The sequence below is a fragment of the Antechinus flavipes genome, chromosome 5, assembly GCF_016432865.1.
Source record: "Antechinus flavipes isolate AdamAnt ecotype Samford, QLD, Australia chromosome 5, AdamAnt_v2, whole genome shotgun sequence".
In the NCBI taxonomy this organism is placed as follows: domain Eukaryota; kingdom Metazoa; phylum Chordata; class Mammalia; order Dasyuromorphia; family Dasyuridae; genus Antechinus; species Antechinus flavipes.
In genome coordinates this window covers 244,164,535-244,184,406 of record NC_067402.1, presented here as the reverse complement: position 1 = coordinate 244,184,406, position 19,872 = coordinate 244,164,535, and the positions used below count along the sequence as shown (strand labels likewise).

At 33.1% G+C, this 19,872-nt stretch overlaps 1 protein-coding gene across 1 annotated transcript in view; it reads right to left on the bottom strand.

The window, feature by feature from the left end:
• The window catches only part of NAV3 (neuron navigator 3), a 426,206-nt gene that overhangs the window by 32,719 nt on the left and 373,615 nt on the right, over window positions 1–19,872 (bottom strand). Inside the window, exons 24-28 of the mRNA XM_051962478.1 lie at window positions 19,429–19,540; window positions 17,366–17,487; window positions 15,677–15,813; window positions 9,778–9,931; window positions 8,225–8,399 (exon numbers count right to left, since the gene is read on the bottom strand). Of these exons, the coding sequence (XP_051818438.1) occupies window positions 8,225–8,399; window positions 9,778–9,931; window positions 15,677–15,813; window positions 17,366–17,487; window positions 19,429–19,540 (700 nt within the window). The remainder of the gene's footprint in view (window positions 1–8,224; window positions 8,400–9,777; window positions 9,932–15,676; window positions 15,814–17,365; window positions 17,488–19,428; window positions 19,541–19,872) is intronic.

The following is a 19,872-nucleotide window of genomic DNA, read 5'->3' as shown; positions in this document are numbered from 1 at the left end:
ACTAATCCTACTTTTTTCCAGGGCAGACATCATGAGTATGAGGCCATCCACATCTGGATAAAACCAATTACTAATGAAAACTAGGACATTTAGAAAAGTTTGCCTTTCTTTGAATCAAATGAAAAACACCCATGCTTAAGTTTTATGCAACCTATGGATTTGAAAGATATTATGCTAGACTGTCAATGAAAACTATTTTCAAACATTTGGGCGCATCCCCAGTTATATTACTGCTTGAATATCTCTGTAATTGTTAGGCACACTACCACAGAATATGTTTTTCTTCTACAGCAGCATATTAATTGTAATTATGTACTTTATGCTTACTATTCTACAATCAAGATACTATTCAACTTATTTGACTAGAAAGGAAAGAAGAAAGATTTTCTCTTAACTTCTTGTTCTATGCATTAGAGTAAGATGCTATCTCACTTTAATATTTAGTTATTTTGATCTAACTGGAGATAGAAGGAGTTAAGAGTGGTTTAGATCTGTTGTTTATTACTATAAGAGTTTCCAATGAGTAAATCATTATTCTATTCATAATAATCTTGGTTTATAGACAAACTCAGTTTGGAGTTACCCATGTCCTATGAATAAGAGAAACATAATTGAATAACAGCAGAATATAAGTGCTATGATTTTTTTTATTATTATTTTTTATTTTACCCTCTGTTTCTATGACTTCTGGGCAGTTCTCTTTGATAATTTCCTGGAAAATAGTGTCCAGGCTCTTTTTTTCATCATACTTTTCTGGGAGTCCAATAATTCTCAGATTGTCTCTCCTGGATTCCAGGTCTGTTGTTTTTCCAAGAAGGTATTTCACATTCTTTTCCATTGTTTGATTTTTTTGGATTTGCTTGACTGATTCTTCTTGTCTCCTTGAGTCATTCAATTCCATTTGTTCAATTCTGATTTTCAATGAAGTATTTTCTTCACTCACTTTTTAAATATCTTTTTCTAATTGTCCAATTGAGTTCTTTTGTTCTATGGAATTTTTTTCCATTTCATCAATTTTATTTCTTAGAGAGCTTTTTTTGTTTCTGTTTCCAGTTCACTAATCCTATTTTTCAAGGATTTGATTTCTTTATCCACTCTGTCTTTAAATGAGTGGGATAACTGCTCCAGACTCTCTTGCCAAGCCTCCCTCTTCTTTTCCCATTTTTCTTCTAGCTCTCTTGTGAGAGCCTTTTTAATTTCTTCCATGAGATTCATCTGTGCTGAGGAACAGATGATCTCCTCCTTTGGGGATTCACCTGGAGACAGTCTGTTTTTAGTCTCCTCAGGGTTTAGAATCTACTCTCTATCCATATAGAAGCTGTCAAGGGTTAAGGTCCTTTTCAATTTTTTGCTCATTTTGTCAGAGGAGAATCAAAGACAAATTAGCAAAGAAAAAAAGAAAAAAACCCTAAATGGAGTCTGCTTTTTGGGGGGGAGGGGCTGGGTGGTGTTACCGAGCTTCCTCTACAGACTGCAGGGGCAGCAGCGAGGCACTAGCCCGACTGTACTGCGCCTGTGCTCTAAGACTCCGAGAGCATGCTGAGATACTGTGGGGGAGGGGTGGCCAGGTCCCGAGAGACTCCAGCTGTTTGGGGTTGTATTCTTCACCCCCAGTGTTTTTAGCTTCTCTGCTGGGCTACTGACTTGCTGCCAGGGCAAAGTATCCAATCCTACAGCAAAGCTCTCCCCGCAGAGACGGCTGAGATAACACCCCACCTCGCTCTGGTCTGCTCGGCTGTGAGCTGCTCCCGTGCTCTCTCGCTGTCGCTGCCTGCCCTCAGCCTGCGCCCGATCTAAAACCATCCCGCCCTCGAGCAAAAACAGACCTTTCCTGGTGAATTTCAAGGATTTCTTCTCTTGGTAACTATTTGTGGGTTTTTTTTTTTCAGTCAAGCATTAATTCAGAGGCTTGTAATGAAGTGGATAGTGGGAGAAAATGCGGAGCTTACACAGCTGTGTGCCTCCTCTCTGCCATCTTGGCTGGAAGTCCAAGTGCTATGATTCTTAAAAGCCTACATTTATGGTAGTGAAATGAATGAAAAATACCTGATGACTATCATATCATTTTTATCATAACCATTTAAAAGATGGAAGGCTTTAAAGAAAATAGGTAAAAAGATATATTAAAAATTATACTGATATAACAAAAAATCATTCTAAAGAATTTGGGCTCTAAAGAATATGGGACACCTGGGTTTGATATTTCAGTGGTAAAAATGCATCTCTTCTGCATCTATTATAATATTATCATTCCCTCTCCCTTCCAATGCATTCTAGGCAAGAATTGTCAAGCAATATACACTTTTCTCACCAGAAACAGGCAATGGCTTCCAGGTACCTCATACCTAAACCACTTAGGGAAATCTATTAAATATAATACTAATTGGATTCTCCAAAATCTAATATATCATGGCTATTCTTTAGTAGTTAGATTTACCTATTTTGCTGACAAATGAATTGTTAAATTTTGCCCTTGAGGATATCATTTTTCCCTTGGTGAAACATCTTCCATTTCCTTTCTAAGTCATATTCCACTCATCTTTCAACACTCTGATTAATGAACATCATTAGATTGACACATTGGATAATGTTCATGTTCTGGAATTAGGAAGACCCAACTCAAAATCCAAATATTAACTAACAAATCAGATGCTAAACTAATACATGACATTGGAAAAGTTATTTAACCTTTGCTTCAGTTTCTGAATTTGTAAAATGAGAATAATATATAATCATGATACTTAACTTCCAGCATTGATATCAGTTTCAAATGAGATAATAATTGTAAAATGCTTAGCATAGTACCTAGCATACATTGTGTTGTTTTCAGGCCTTTATGATCTCTTGAATCATTGTGTTCCAATGCTGTCTATAGGGCTTATTTGTCAAAGCAAATTCCATGTTTGGAGTGGTTTACTATTTTCTTCTCCAGTGGATTAAGACAAAAAATGGTTAAATGGCTTGCCCAGCATCACACAACTACTAAGTTTCTGAAGTCTCATTTCAATTCAGGTCTTCCTGAATCCAGGCTCAGTATTCTAACACCCTCAGTCAGCTAGCTGCCCTAGCTTATACTATACAATATGTTAATACTATCATTATTATTATTATTCCAGCACTTAACACAGTGTTGGGCATATAGTACTTGTTACAGTTACTTTGTCTCTTATTATTGCATTGTCTGATTCCAGTATCGTATCATGGTATGAGTGTTATCTCTGGAATTATTAAGACTTTTCTTTAAATCCTGTCTTCAGTATTTGTTAGCTGTGTAACTCCAAAATAGTCATTTTGTGTGACTCAGAGTTTTAGTCTCAAGATTTTATCATTAAAATGAGGGCATTAAACTAGTTAGTCTTCAGTGTTCCTTTCATGTCTAAAACTAGGATCTCCTCATCCTTATTTCATATAGCTATATGTAACTGAGTAACTCTGCTTTAGAACAGTTTTCTTTAAAGAATATCTTTCTGGTAGGAACAACAGAGTTATAATTAATATTGCTAGATGATGGAAACAATCAATGTCAGAGTCTAGCCATCAACCAATTGAAGTTGATGGTTTATTAAAATAAAAACAGCAGAGAGAAAACAGCAGATGTGACATATGAGGCATGACCAAGTTAGATACCAGTAATCACTGCATTTTTTTCTGGTCCAACTACATGAAATATAGCTGCTGTTGTTGTTGCTGTTTTTCTCTATTTACTTTCATGTTTCATGGCTTGGAAGTTACCTAAAACCCCAATTTTGTAAACTGCATATCATGATCCCATATGGGACCCTCATTACTGAATGTAGGTTTTGTGCAATAATGATTTATTATTAATAAATATTAAATTTGTATACTTATTTTAGTGTCCAGTGTCATGTAAAAATTTCTTGGCCAAAAAGGGGTTGCAAGTCAAAAATGTTTAAGAGGCTCTGCCCTACATTAGCTCTTTCTCACCTAGCTTCACTGTCTCATTAATTTATTGGATGCAGTGATTAATAAGAGGGTTGGGCCTAGTCATGAATACCGCCTCAGACATTTACTAATTGGAGATTATAATAATACTTACTTCCTAGAATTGATATGAGGATCAAATGAGAGAATACTGATAAAATGTTTAATGTGGTATCTAGCATTTAGTAGGCTTAATTCTAATTTCAGTTATTGTCATTATCATCATCATTATCAAAAACAACAACTATAAACTATTTTTGTTAGGTATGTCTTGATATCTTGGAATTTATGAATATTAAAAAAGTCTAACCATGAAAACAAGAGTCACAATATGGAAAATAGGATCATAGGATGCTAAGCTTCAATGGTGAAGCTCATTTTACATATTAAATGCCAATATTCACAAAGGTAAAAAAAAATGAAACAGTCATAGAGTTAAAAAGGACATAAGTGGAAAATCATCTCTCATGTCTTATTTGTAGAAAATGGCAATGTTATGTCGGTGAATATTTGAATTACAACATTCTAAAAAGACCCTTCTTATTTATTTTGCCAGTATTGTGAAGTATTGATCAATCACTTCTTTTCTTTTCTATCCAATGATAATTTTCTCTTTTCTTTCCTACTCTTCTACGTTATCCTTTTGAACTCCTGGTCTTTAATAAAAATTCTGCCCTCTCTTTAGTTCCTGGAGCCTGGGAGATGTTTCTTGGCTTTGAATATACCATAGACATCTCAAGCTAAGGCCTATGCAGAACTCATGATGATTCTGCCAGCACTTCCCTCTTCTGAACTTCTCTATTATAATGGAGAATAGCAGCACTATCCCAAGAAATCAGACATGCAATCCAGATGTCATCCTCAACTTCTTCCTCTTGTTCCCACTAAAAACCCAATCTACTGACAAAAGTCACTCAAGTCAGTCAAAGTATAAGAATACTTCATATATTTATCATATACATCCCTCTCTCTCCAGCTACCATCTTAGTTCAAGACTTTTATATCTCACCTTGATTTTTTTTTGCAATAGACTCCTAACTGGTCCTTCAATTCCCCCAATTTTCTCATGTGTCACTTCCCTCTATATAATCCATGGTATGACCACCCTAGATACCAGATATTCTTTGCACATAATGTTTCATCTCTTATTTCTGCACCAATGGAATGATAGTCCCATATACCAGAAATATTCTCTCTTTACAATATTTACTCTCAGTATCCCCAGCTTTCTTCAAGACTCCGCCCAAATGCCTATTTGTACAAGATACATTTCCTGAATCCTCCCAGTTTCCAGAGCCTTTCTAGTTAAGCTTCTTTCCATCTACTCTTTATGCTCTAGATATTAACAGTAAAATATATGTTGAGATTTGTAAAACAAATATAAAAATGCTGATTAAAAGGTAAGATACAAAAATACATCATTTTACATGTTGTGAACACCAAATTATTTAAACAAAAGCAAAATATTTCAATTGTTAACTCCTGAAATGGTGCTGTAAAGGACTCCCATTTGAACTCTATTAGGATGCTAAAACAAAGCAGAGAACTCCCTTGTTTTCTAAGAGGTATAATAATTTCTACCCTTACCACTCTTTGTTAGTTGGAAAAGTAAATATAAAACAAATAACCTTAATTCAACCCTGTTTGAATTCCTTTACCTTTTCTGACCTCCAGAAGAGGATTTATTACAATCTTAGCTTTTTCTTTTATATACTGGCTTATTTCATTTTTTAAATCTTTTTTTTTTTCCTTTTCTAATTTAGTTAATTGACAGGAATAAAGTTCAGTATAATGAAAAAAGGGCTGGCTTTGGAGACAGAGGACCTAAGTTCAAATATTAACTCTGTTATTTACTCCCTCTATTACCTGAGAAAAGTTTTATTATCCTTGTCTTCAGTTTCTCCATCTGTACAAAGAAAAGGTTTGGATGACTTGACCTCAGTGGTCCCTTCTAATTTTAGGTCTAAGATCCCTTGATTTAGTATTATATGCAATTTCTATCTGCTTTTTGTTTAGAATCTGGGTTTCTTACCCCATTTCCCTGAAGCTCATTGTTTTTTAAAGTGTTTACTTACTAATTTCTCATTTGCTCTCTCACACACAGACACAGACACATGTATGCATGTTTGTGTGTATGTGTATGTGTATGTGCAAATATATAAATATACAAGTATATATATATACATATATATATACATATATATATATATATATATATATATATATATAAAATATGTGTGTGTGTGTATTTGTGCTACATTATTTTTTCTGTATTAGATTAGCGTCTTACATTCAAGGCATAAGAAGGTGTTTTCCATAAGATTTAAGATTTATCAGTTGCTTCTTTGGTAGTGATTCTATATCACAAATTTAGGACCTAATGTATGGAAGCTAAATGCAAGCATGCAGTGGAGACTATGTCAAAATTTAGAGAGGGACATGCGAATTTTGGGTTTTCAGTGGCCCAGGAGAAAAACATCCATTTAAGAATGGAAAATTAGTAATTATAGTTGCCCTATGACAGTTTATACTGCTTCAGTTTTTGCTTTTTAATCTAAATTAAAGAAGAATCTAATGTTATACGTACATATTTATATTGTTTCCAAGCGCCATCTGGTGGTAATGTCTTGTAATTACAAAAAGTGCTTCTAAATAAAGTTGTGCCAAAAATCATAACCAAGTGAAGCGTTCATATTTTCCCACTGAATATTTCATTGGAAAAATACTATTTTATTTGAAATTAAATAATATTTCTACTCTGGCTATAAATTTGTTACATATCTCTCTCTATAACATATATATATATATATATATATATATATATATATATATATATATATATATATTGCTAAATAAGTGACTTATTGGAAATGGACCATTCAATCAACAAGTATATATTAGGACCATGCTTTGTGCCATGAATAATGTAATTACTGGGATAAAAAAAATTATATTGACTTTTTCCTCAAAGAGTTTACATTATAATGTGTGATATTTAAATAACCACAAATATTTCATAAATGCATACTTCTCTCCCACATTAGAATGTAAACATACATAAAAATGCATACATATATATGTAAATACATACATATATGTAGGATACATCTGTCTCTGTATATGTGTGGGTACTTGTATATATACATATATTTCTATATATATCTCTGTTTATGTATATATACATATATGTATATTTCTCTCCCACATTAGAATGTAACTCCTTGAAAACAAGGTCAAACTCCCTAATTTATAGCAAAATGTTAAATGAAGATGGATGATATTTATATATCCATAAAAATTATATATGCATATGTATAAAGACATATTTGTAAAAACAGAGGATATTTTCAATATTATTTTAATTTCAGAATCATGAATTCTATAGATTGTGATTCTGGATTATACAAATAATGAATGCACCTGCTTAATAGACTATGCAATTAATCTGAGTGAGTATATTGAGAAGATTTTTTTGTTCATGATCCAAGAGACATTTTTCATGGGATCATAGAGCTAAGTGTCAGATGATGAAATAGAAATAACATTGATTGATAGTTGGAGGCTCGAAGAACAAACTGTTTAATATACTCTTTCTTCCACTTTCCATGATGGTCAGGTCAATCAATGAGATAAGAAACTCTAGCTTCAATTCCTATCTCCCATGTGTTGGCTATGCAACCTTGGACAAATTACTAAACTTTCAATTTTTTAGGAAACTCTTCAAAACTATCTGTAACACAATTTATCTTGGGTAGCGAAAGCTTCTTCATTCCCTATACTTTGAAATATATATGAGTTGGGGCAGATAGTTGGAGCAGTGAATAGACCACTGGCCCTGAAGTCAAGAGGATGTGAGTTCAAATTTGACCTCACACTTAACACCATTTACTGGCTGTGTGATCTAGGGTTATCTGTCTCTGTGTATGTGTGATTATGTATGTAAGTATGTATACACCAGTGAAATGTGAGGTAGGAGTCAAGAATGTCAATTATTATAATAGATTTGGAGCTATAAGAAACCTTTAGTTAAATTCCCTCAACTTACACTTGTGGAAACTGAGGCCCAGAGATAAGAAGTGATTTATTCAAACTTACTTAGATAACAACTGGCAGATTTCTTCTCAGGTCTACTGATTCCATATCTCTAACTCGTGCCACTAAACTGATAACATTTGGGAAATATTTTGTAGGGTTAAAAAAAGTGATGTTTTTAGCTTTACTAACTTCCTTCAGTGGAATAATAGGAAAACAGACAGACAGACATACACATATATACAATCACCTGAGGTAATAGAGTCAGTGATGTTCAAGTTGTTTAAAGAAAGCCCTAAAGATTGGCGAGAAGATGAAGAGGAGGTGCTGCTAGAAGACTCAGACGAAGGGCGAGCAGGCTTCCCTGTATTCCCAGTCTCTGCCTTCAAACGATCATTTTCAGCTTTCAGGATTTCTATTTCATTCTGTTACAAAGATGGTATGGAGATGGGAAAATCAGCCAAAAGAAAAAAAAAAAAAAACTGAATTAGAAAAAAGACTTATCTCTTCCCAAATGCTAAACAGAAATGCCCCTCCCTCACAATTTGAAATAACATAAAAAAAGAACAAATATGCGTTCTAAACACAGAATTTCCTTCTTTGGGGAAGAAGGGAGAATATAAGATAGAAAATGAAAAGAATAACTTTTTTTTTCTCATAGCTAAAAACACTAATATTTTTCAGTTTATATATACACACAGAGACAAAGAGAGGGGGAAAGTCAGAAGCTCGGTTAAGGTGTGACATCTGATTAAAAGCCTGTTGGGGTTTGTAGTTTTAGAAGCCAACCGTTCCATGTTTGTTTAGAATAATTTAAATAAATGTTACCAAAATAATCCTTAAATTAAGATCTAGTCAAAGACAAAAAAACTCAAAAAATGCCCTTCTGATCATTGTGAATGGATTATTTCAACAAAGAGATAAACAAAACCTCAGTAATATTACATAAAAATAAGGTAGACTCCATATAAATTTCAAAACCCATATTGAAATCTGACAGATCTTTTGTTCATTCAAACATAAGACAGCAGTTCATAAAATAGTCAACAAAATCATCTGACAACTGCATATTGTGAAGGGATGAATTTGCACAAGTAGGAAGATCCCCACTCCCCCCCCCCTTCCCCATTTAAATCCTTTATGGTGCTGAATAATGAATTTACAATTATAAAGGGAAAACTTCTTCCAAGAATAGTCAGATTCAATCACAATTTAACTTTTCTTTTCTTCATGAAGTATAGGAAAATTCAAAAGCTTAGTTCTGAAATAGCCATTTTCCTTCTATAGTTAGAAACAATGCTGAAGCCTTATTAATTTTATTAAAGATTTTTTATTTAAATATATATTATTGTATAAATCACTTGAAAGCCAAATTTCAAAAGTACATAAAGAAACAGACCCATGATGACAAAAAGGGGAAAATAAATTAAGATTCTCAGTACTGCAGAATAATAATGTTTCTCTAAAGATACAGGATTGAACTTCAAGATACAGGATTGAATTTCAATTTAAACTCCAATTGAAATGAATTCAATTATCTTGGTTAAAAGCATAGCTCCCAGCCTCTAGTCTGACATGACTACTCCTTTCTGATACTCATGCCTAGACTTACTTAAATTCTATTTAAGGATTATGGGTAAAAAATGAAATACAATGGCAGAATGCAGAGGACATTTTAAACACAGAGCATATTCATTTTCACAGTATATGAAAGTTGCCTTAAGTAATCTATATACATTTACAGATAAAAATAGCAGTACTTAAAGCATTTGCTTTATTTCTCAACCAAAGCAAAGTACTAACCTGCATTCGATTCATGGCTTCCCGAATTTGATCAAGATGATGAGCAGAACTGAGAGCTTCTAGACGAATATCTGTTAATTTTAGCTCCTTCTCTCTGAGCTCACTCTTTAGCTGCAGAATTATCTCAGCCTCTGCTTCTGTGCATTCACATATCCTAAAGTAGAAAGCACAAAAAAATAAATTAGGGAAAAGGGTGAAGATTAAGGAAAAGAAATGTACCCTCACATAAGCTGATTTCCAAAATAAAGTGTTTGTTGATAGGTAGATGAGAGAGACTAGATAGAGACAAAGGGAAAGAAGAGGAGAGAAGATGCACTAAACCCACTTTAAATGGTCCAAAAGAAAGGAAATATTTCCAAATGAAAATATTGACCAACTTGACCTCATCATATGATTAATCTATAAGGATAATTTCCATGGTGTGGATATTATAGAGGAATAGCTGATATCTAACTATACCTCCCTTTATCTTATATTTGTAAAAATGTTTTTTGTGCCCAAGTGTAATTGAATTTCATCTTATAAGATTCATCCAAATGATTGAAGTTATTATTCTTTGAGATTATGGTACTGTCATCTATTGTGTTGGCTATTCAACTTCATATAATCTTCATGTAATCTACAAATATGATGAACATTCCATTATTATATTTATCCAAATCATTGAAAGCAAGCACAGATCCCAGGGATGGTCCAGTGAAAATCTCCCACTATGCTGACATTCTATTAATAAAAATATCTTTGGCCATCTAACCAGTTTAGAATTCTCCTGAGTGTATTATTGTCTAATTCAGGAGTATAAAACCTGCAGCCTGCAACTGTCATGGCAAATGAGTTGGTGGATTTGTAGGGAAATGTTTCTATTTGAATTTAACACCATCTTTCCATGTTCTCTACAAAAATAGTGGAAGAAAATTAATCAAAAACTTTGCCAAAAATCTACATGTGCAGGATTTCCCCATCTATGAGTTTGGTAAAATTGTTCAAAAAAGAAAGAAAGAAAGAAGGTAAAATACACAATATCCTGCTCTTCAGAATCACTGTTTCTCAATCTAAATATTCATCAACTATTTGCTCTTCAGTTCTTTGGTACCCATTCCATTTCCCATGATCTTACATATATCCATAAGAGAAGGTCAGCAAGTTCTTTTGAGCTCCCTATAACTTCATTTGGGCTAAAAGACTTTAAATTCATTAAGAGCAGCTAGGTACCTGCTTATCTTAAATTTAAAATCCCTGTTATTGATGTCTGTTATGACATTTCCATTTCAAAGGTCATTTTTGTTGTTAAAAAAAAAAAAAAAAACAGAAACAGAAATGGAGGAATGAAATGCTCTGCCTTCTGTTGTCAAACAGATTTCTTATCCCTGCTTTTATCATCCTTTTTCTCTAAATATAACAATATGACAATGTTTAATATAGTTATTGTTGTCCTTAGGTTCCCCAACAAGATCATTTTGAGCTTTTGTATTTTTTCAATAGGAACAAAGCATATTAGTTTTTTTTTTCTCTTTCCTGACCTTGCTTTCATCTTCTCTAAATTTCCTTAAGAGTTGTCTATGATTATCTTCTCTGATAAATCCAATTTTCCCTCCAATTTTAATTTATTTTTGTGGCTTCAGAATTTGTATTCTGAAACTAGGTGGTACATCTATCCTGAAGTGAGGAAGACTGATTTCAGGACACCTAATATTTACTAGCTGTGTGATCCTGGGCAAGTTACTTAACCCAAATTGCGTCCATCTCAGAAATAAATAAGCTTCACCTTTTAATACAAAAACAAGCTTGTCCCATCCTTTCTGGGCTAATTATCTCTGAAGTATTTTATTCCATGAGATCCAACCTGTAGTTTCTTCAGACCTTTTGAAATCTGCTTTCCCCAAGTCTAAGAAATATATCAAATTGCCCAGATTTCCACTCCAGGTCTACCAGAGCAATGGTTCCTTCCTCTGATCTAGGTTTCTCATAATTCCCATCCCAGCAGTCAGAATCTTTTTATTAATGAGATTATTGGTTATTCTACCTTTATTGGTTACCCTACCTTTTGAATAATTATCACTAAAAATGTTGAAGTTATTAACTACTTTACTTTTGTACAAGATGGGTTGTTGAAGCCTCCTTCTCTCACTTCCACTCTAATACAGTGTCCTTGTGATCTATTTCAAATACTCTTCATTCGTTTTCTCTTCCTACCCAAGTAATGATATATACCAGGTTTGTTTGTTTTTTTAAGACTCCAATTATCTTCACTCAAATTTGTTCCACCATTTGCTCCATCATGCTTCTCCCTTCTGATTCCTCCATTTTTTCATGTGGGTATACTTTGTAAAATATAATGTTGTGCCAACCTCTACATCCCATTTATCTGTCCTGCTATTTTTGGATAAGGCAAAATCATCTAGATCTGTGATCTAGTTAAATGTTTCATCCCCAGGTAAATGTTTTATCTAAAAGGTTAAAAATTCTTTGTTGTTAGGACCTTTGATTTCTCTTATTTGCTGCCTAAATTTAGCACATTTATTAATAGACTTTTGGGGTCACAGGTTTTGCTCCTGGTTTCTTTCTTGTATTTTTGTCCCCTATGTATTTCTGGTTATACCAGTTGGTATTCTCTGTAGCTACTTCTTATTGTTTCTAATTTTGAAGATACACATAGGCAATCCTTTCTTGCCCTATCCATTTATTTTTCATTTAAAACCTTTTTTTAGCTTAAAGATCTATGATCACATGATCCTATGATGAAGTTTAATAGACAGAAGTTAAACAAGCAAAGTGTTAAGGAATAAAGGTAAGAAAGCAGACATTATCCAAAAGTAGTAAATGACGAACAGCATCAAAACAGCAGAAAGGTTAGACCTGGGCATTTCAAAGAGCAACACATGCTTTTTCTTCCTCATTGAACCAGATCATCAGAGTATGCTAATAGGGCTAAAATCACAAATTCCAACACACCCAGGAAATTTAGCTTTGTATCATCTTCTCCCTGTTCCCAACCAGCTGTCTTAACAAATTATATTTTTGGTTTCATAGATAAGAGACTGTGACTACATTAGGGCAAATTCATTATTAGCACTAGAAAAATAAACGAAAATATTAAATCCTATAACTCTTCCTATCCATATCACTTGTTCTAGCACTAAATCATATGCTGTCTTACATATTTCCCCAGTGATACTGTAAACTTCATTCTATATTCTCATTGCCTCTTATGCATTTTTATTTTTTTAATGGCTTATAGCCTCCAGCTAACTCCTGAGTACAATAGAGTCACATCATCAATGTTGTGATAGTGATTGACTACTGATAATTTTTGTTACTTATGGAGATAAAGGAATTCATTCTTATTTTCACTTTGTAACTGACAAAGTACCTTTTCATATTTTTGATTGTTTTGCATTTTAGTGTCAGGAAAGGTTTAATGAATATTAAATCATTACAAAGTGTTTTTTCCCTCCCTTACTCAATTAGACTTCAAAAAAAGAAGAAGAAGAAGAAGAAGAAGAAGAAGAAGAAGAAGAAGAAGAAGAAGAAGAAGTAGAAGAAGAAGAAGAAGAAGAAGAAGAAGAAGAAGAAGAAGAAGAAGAAGAAGAAGAAGAAGAAGAAGAAGAAGAAGAAGAAGAAAAAGGAATTGTCTAAGAACATGATCCTAATTGTAAGAATGTCCTCAGAGTTAGAAGAAATTCCTTGGAAGGATTTAGTTCAACTTCTGTGTGAAAATAATCCCTCTACATCAGTCAAGTGGTCACCCAGCCTTTGCCTGAAAAGACTAAAGAAATTATGAACAAATAATGGTTACTTAATTTAATGACCTGTTATTTCTTTGGCATGAGCATTTCTCGCTCCTACATTTTATAACTTTGTGGGCAATATACCTAAATATTTAAAAATCTTGCAGTATTGTGCCCATCGACATCTGACACGTAGTGCCAAAGCTTCTGGTGATGAACCTTCAAAACAATAATCTATTTCTTATATGAGAATTGTCTATCACCACATTCATTCTTAAAGTCTTAGTATCTTTGTAAGAACTAAGAAGTTTTCTTCCATTTCCATTGTCTTCCAGGTCCATGAGTTAAGTCAGCACTTTGAAGATATATCAGGACTTAGAGAAGGATGACAAGCCAAATTAATTGTATTAGAGAATTAGAAAAGTATAGATCAGTTTTTATACTTTTATTTACTGGAGAGAAGGGGAAATGGCCTAGAATTTCAACTATCATTGGGGAAAGTATCTCTGTCAATACATATTGGCTTCTCATCTGTAACTTTTTTTTTTTGAGGGGGGTTAGCAGAGGATGACATCTGTGATTTCATTGTTCTAAGAGTTCCAAGTAAGGAACCTATTCTTCAAACACAGGTCAGCACTAGTCTAGCAACTTTTACTTTTAGCAAGTTGAAAATGGCAATGAAAAGATTTGAGTCTACAACAACTCCCAAGCCAATTCTGTACCATGTCACAATTTCTACAATTCATTTATATGATTAATCTGCAATAACAAACACTTCCATTTACATAGCAGTTCCCTTTTCATAAATACTTTTCCCTTAGAAACCTTGAAAAGTAAGTAGGGCAAGAATAATTAATAGTAATTGGGACACTGATAAGTTGTTAAACATCTCGAAGAAGGCAAACAGGGTGATAAGGCATTTGAAAACATACCCTATGAAGATCACTTGAAAGAAATGGGGATAGTACTTGGAGAATAATACTTTGAGAAGAGATGAGCTTAGTGGAGAAACAACCACTGTTTTAAAATGGGGATGTGGATTTGTGGATGGAGAATTTAATTTGTTTTGCTTGGCCTCTGAGACAAAAATTTAAACTAATGAGTGTCAGTTACGGGGAGCTAAATTTTCACTCAATATCGGGAAAAATGTTCAATCAGCAAAAGCTGAAAATGGAATGATTGCCTGGGTAAAGTTATGATCTCCCAAACATGGAAAATCTTTACTTAGAGTATGGATGGTCATTTGTCAAGAATGTTATAGAGTTCAATCAATAAATTGATAAACAGTTAAAAAGTTCCAACTATGTGCCAGCCATTGTACTAGGCAGTGGAAGTACAATGAGAGAAAATGAAACCATTCATGCCCTTGATAGATTCATATTCTATCAGGGGAAAACATTAGACTTTATTATTTTTCTTTGAGGTCCTTTGCAACTCTATGATATTATTTCTCCCATCTTACATATAAAAAAATGTCTCAAAGTCTTGACTTTTTGGGGCTTGGGGGTCATTTATCAAATAAGTGATAAAGTTATGATTCAAAAATAAGTCTTCTATTTGATATGAGGCTTAGTAAATTTTTCACTAGCAGATTGCCTCCCTACAATATACTAAAAGAATATTTCATTTCTGGAAAACATGCAAATGATTCTCAGGAAGAAAAAAAAACATTTTTCAGGCTTGCTTTTGGGCTATGTACAGAGTGTCATGCACCACACGCCTTTTACCGGGATCTGTGCTTGTAGATGACATGGCCATTTTGTCGTTTCTTTGGTGCCCACACAAGAGATGACCTTCATCCATGTACAATTAGACAGACAGAAGACAAATGCAAATAGAAAGAAGCAAAGATTGTCGTTTAAAGGGGGGAAATGGAGAGATACAGGGAGACAGTTCATTTCCATTATATGAAAGGAAAGTATGTATTGTCATATTTGGGAAGAGAATATGAAGATGAAAATATGTCCAAAAATGGGGATTGCTATATTGGAAAATTTTGGCTGACTCATGTTTAATTTAAAATGTGGACTTAAAAAGTAGAAATAGAAGAGGGCTAAATCCAAAGTCCAGTACCTCATTTTGCTGATTGCTTTTTTATTCCACCAATCAGCAGCCTATCTAGAATATGACTTACATAGAATCTGATTGTGAAGGCTTTCATGGATACTGACCCACAGTCACCAGAGCTATGAGGCAGCTTCGGTGATGATGGAAGAGATGAATCAGTCAGTTCTTCTATGTCAGAATGCGAAGAAGGGGGCTTGGCAGATTTTTTCTTCCCAAAGGCTTGTTTGAATGAGCTCCTCAGCTGAAAGAAAGAGAAACATAAGTTTTCTCCTTCTTTTCTGTGTATAATGAAAAAGTGTTTTTTTGTTGCTCTTTTAAGAAGTTAGTTTGCAGATGCTGTCCTAGCCACTGCCTGGGGTCAGTATTTAGAAGCAGAGGATTAACATATGCAACATGGTATCTCTAATATCAATACTTTGTATTGCTTTAAAAAATACATTAATCCAGCACAGAGCAGACATTGATGATTTTCAGACAAGAACAAAATGAGCATCATGGCTGTCATAGCATTCATTTAAAACCAAGCACCTTTGACCAGTGCCCATGCCCAAGGTTTCTTCAAGGTACTTGGTTTTAAATAATTACCTCATCACTACAAAAATATCAGCCATTGCTGATATTGTCAATTTAAAAAGCTTAATAAAATCAAATCACCTTGCTCTCTATTAAGTGCCATTTTCTATTTAAATTTTAAATTCCCAACCTATTCAAAAAGAAAATTGATATCCCCTATGGTTTTATTAAGAAGTGTCTATATTACCTCTCTTTATAGATTGAGATTAAAATGAAAAAGACACAAAGAAAAGATATAAAAAATAATCTGTTTTTAAAAGGTATTTTTTTTAATTTAAAAGGTTTTTAAAAGCTTTTATAAGCTTACTGCCAAAATGAATAGCAATCATGCCAAGATAAGTGTTTTTTTTTTTTTAATAAATGCATACCAAATTGTCCATGTTTTATATTCACCTCACTTCCTCTAGAGTTCACCTTGCAGAAACATGAAAGAGTGTGGAATTACAAATCAAGAGAATGAAGGCTGATCAGTATTTAAAAATATTACCTGCATAAACTTTTTTTTAAAACAAAAAAGATATGTCTTTCATTATTTAATAGAAAACACACCAATAAGATCTTGTGATATGTATGTGTTTAATTTCATCAAAAAATTTCACTTAGGTAATCACTCTGTTCACCAGTGGTTTGTGTCCAGTGTGTCCAATGCAAAGTATTATGCGCTGGAACTATTCCTGATAATTGGAATTACACTGAATATATTACTATTTGTCCTCCAGTAGCTATGATCTTTTCTTTTTTTCCTTCTTCTTTCTTCCTTCCTTCCATATGAAGCAAATTGACTATCCCTATCACTTTTACTTGGTGAATATAGTTAGACTGTCCCAGAAGATAATGTAACAGATTACCTTTGCATGGAGTGGGAGAGAGTTGATCATTCTATACTTTGGAACTCCCCTACTCCACCCCATTCCACAGAATGTAAGTTCCTTGAAAGAAAGGATTGTTCCTCTCTTCTCTTCTCCCCTTTTTATTATAAACACTTTCTCTAATATCTGGCACCATAAGCATTCAAATATTTGCTGATTGATTATTGGTGAAGATGAAGAGGCCTCATTTCATTTTAACCAGGCCATACTGATACATGGTCATTGAATTAGTAATAAATGGAGTTTGACTCTTAAGGTTACAGTTGAATTCCAATACATCATCAAATTCTCCTAATGTTGGAAACATAGTCAATATATAAATTATGAGGCAAATTGATCATAAGAACTTACCCAGTTTTTCTTTTTCTTTTTCTTAGAATCAGCATCATTACCACTGCCAATACTGGAATGGCTTGTAGCACTGTTGATACTGAACACACTTTCTGAGGAATGCTGCCTTCTAATGTGGAGATCTAAAAGAAAAATAAGAGAAAAGGGAAGTAGTGGGAAAAATATGGAGACACAAAGGAACAGATTGTGGTGGAAAAGAGAAAGGGAAGAAGCAGAGAAGAACAACAGAGAGAGATCTATGAATATTTCTTGCCATTTAGCTACTAATGATAATTTCTTTTCTAATTGTTATGTAAAAGCTTACTTTGTTTTGTACATTTTCTTTTAATTAGTTTATTTTTACTAATCAATCACACAGAATAGAGACTAGACTAGAGATTTGAAGGGTTATTTTAGTGCTGCTTGATGGCTAATGATAACAGGTACAGTCAGTCATCAAACATTGATTAAAGGCTTATTATTTTCCAAACTTTAGTAATTTATCTCTGATTTCTTTTTTTAATATATAGGAAAGTGCCAGGTGAAGAAAAAAAAAAAAACTTCCATTTATTTATGGTAATTATGTTGAAACTTATAGGTCACAGAGTTGTCTAGAGCCTAGCTAAAATGTGAAGTATGGCCCTATAACTGAATATGGAGGTTGCAAAATTATGATTTATTATCAGTAAATGTTTGTGTTGTATACCTATTTATGTAGATATTTTATTTTTATAATATGCCTTGGGAAGAAGGGAATCACAGTTAGAAAATAATTAAGAAGCCCCGGCCTAGATTATTAGAGATAAGTAGTGTTTTTATATTTATTTTCATATATTACTATTATAACAGGACACATTAAAAAGATGCTTGATATGCTCAGTAAGATGAAAACCACCATCTGTAAGCCCATGTCAGAGATTTATTTGATATTTAGTTCTTGACATTTAAAATGAAAGCATGTGTAGTCCATAAGTCAAACATGGTCACTTAAAGCCAATTTCAATTTAAATTTATGACCATTGAAATAGCCTATTGATAGGCAAACAATTCACTCAATCTTTAGGGTTGTTAATCAGTACAACAGATATTTAAAATCAATATGGTATACATATTTTTATTATTCAATGGGTGACCTGTTAATCCTTCTAACACTGAGACATGACCAAAGTACTTGAAGAAACAGGAAAGACACTAAATGAAGATAGAACTTTGGTTCAGTCTAAATCCTAACAATCCTTCCTTTAACTATTGAAACTAAATTAATTTCTTCCCTTCCAACCTTTTATGGAATTATAGTTTATACTTCCAGATCTGATTGATATATTGAACTACCTGTTTCCCAAGAATAAAGAAATCCTTCACTGAGTTTTATTACCATGACTTGTGTTGTATTAGAGAAAGGATTAAGGTTTTATAAATCCTTCCTGGAACCCATTTAAACCTTCAAGATTTAGAACAAAAACCACTTTATTATAGCACTAAAAAATGTACCTATGGCATAACAATTCACCATAAAGCATATCAATTTTCCCTGAAAAAAGTTGCTAAACATTAACCAGTTATAATACTATAGAACTAATTTATTCTATAGTTTAAAGGTACATCTTGAATAGTGGATGCATCCTAAACAAATATAAGGATAAGGAATGTTGAATGTTATTTTAAGGGTACCAGTTAAACTAGGTATTTGATGATATAAAATAAATTATTTTGTGAGAAAGATATCTGCTTTTTTATCTCAATCATTTCTATATGGCAACTCATATACCATATTAGACTAGTTTAAAGTGTTGCATAATGTAATACATAAAACAACAACAACAACAACAGTAAATGTTCAGTGTAAAAACATATCAATCACAGGATATTTTTCTTTAAAAAGATAGTATTTATAGGTATTGAGTCAGATTTTACTAACCTATAGCTTATTATTCCCAAACAATCATTGTGATATTGTGTCCTTAAATTCACGAAAATACCATCACCTCCCTAATTTTCAGCATCAGCTAAGATTTCCATATTCGTAAAATGATAAAGTTAGCATTTTTGTAAAGAGCCAGGAATAATATTTGGAGGAAACATACCTTTGGGGGGATTATCGGGGCCATTAAGTGCTCCTTGAATGGCGGCCTGTGCAGCAGAATTCTGAGCTTTCAACATTTCTATAGTTTCCCTTAATTCAATAAGTTCAGACTCCTATAGACCAAAGAAAGGACAATCATAAGCATTTAGACACTGGAGAGATTTCATAAAGATGAATTGTTAATCAACTACCATGAGCCAGACACTCCAAGAGCTGTCAAGTTATGTAGACAAAATTCAAACTAATATCTGCCTTCAAGGATCTTGCACACTGTGTATGTGTGTTTTCATAAAGCTCTATCAAATGGATTTACTTTTTTTTCTAATCTCTAAAAACACTGTATTATGTATTATAGATATTATATGATATAAATGTCCAATTACTATTCCCAGAATGTTACCAAACTGTCCCTGCAAAAACTTTGACCCAGCTATAACATACAAAA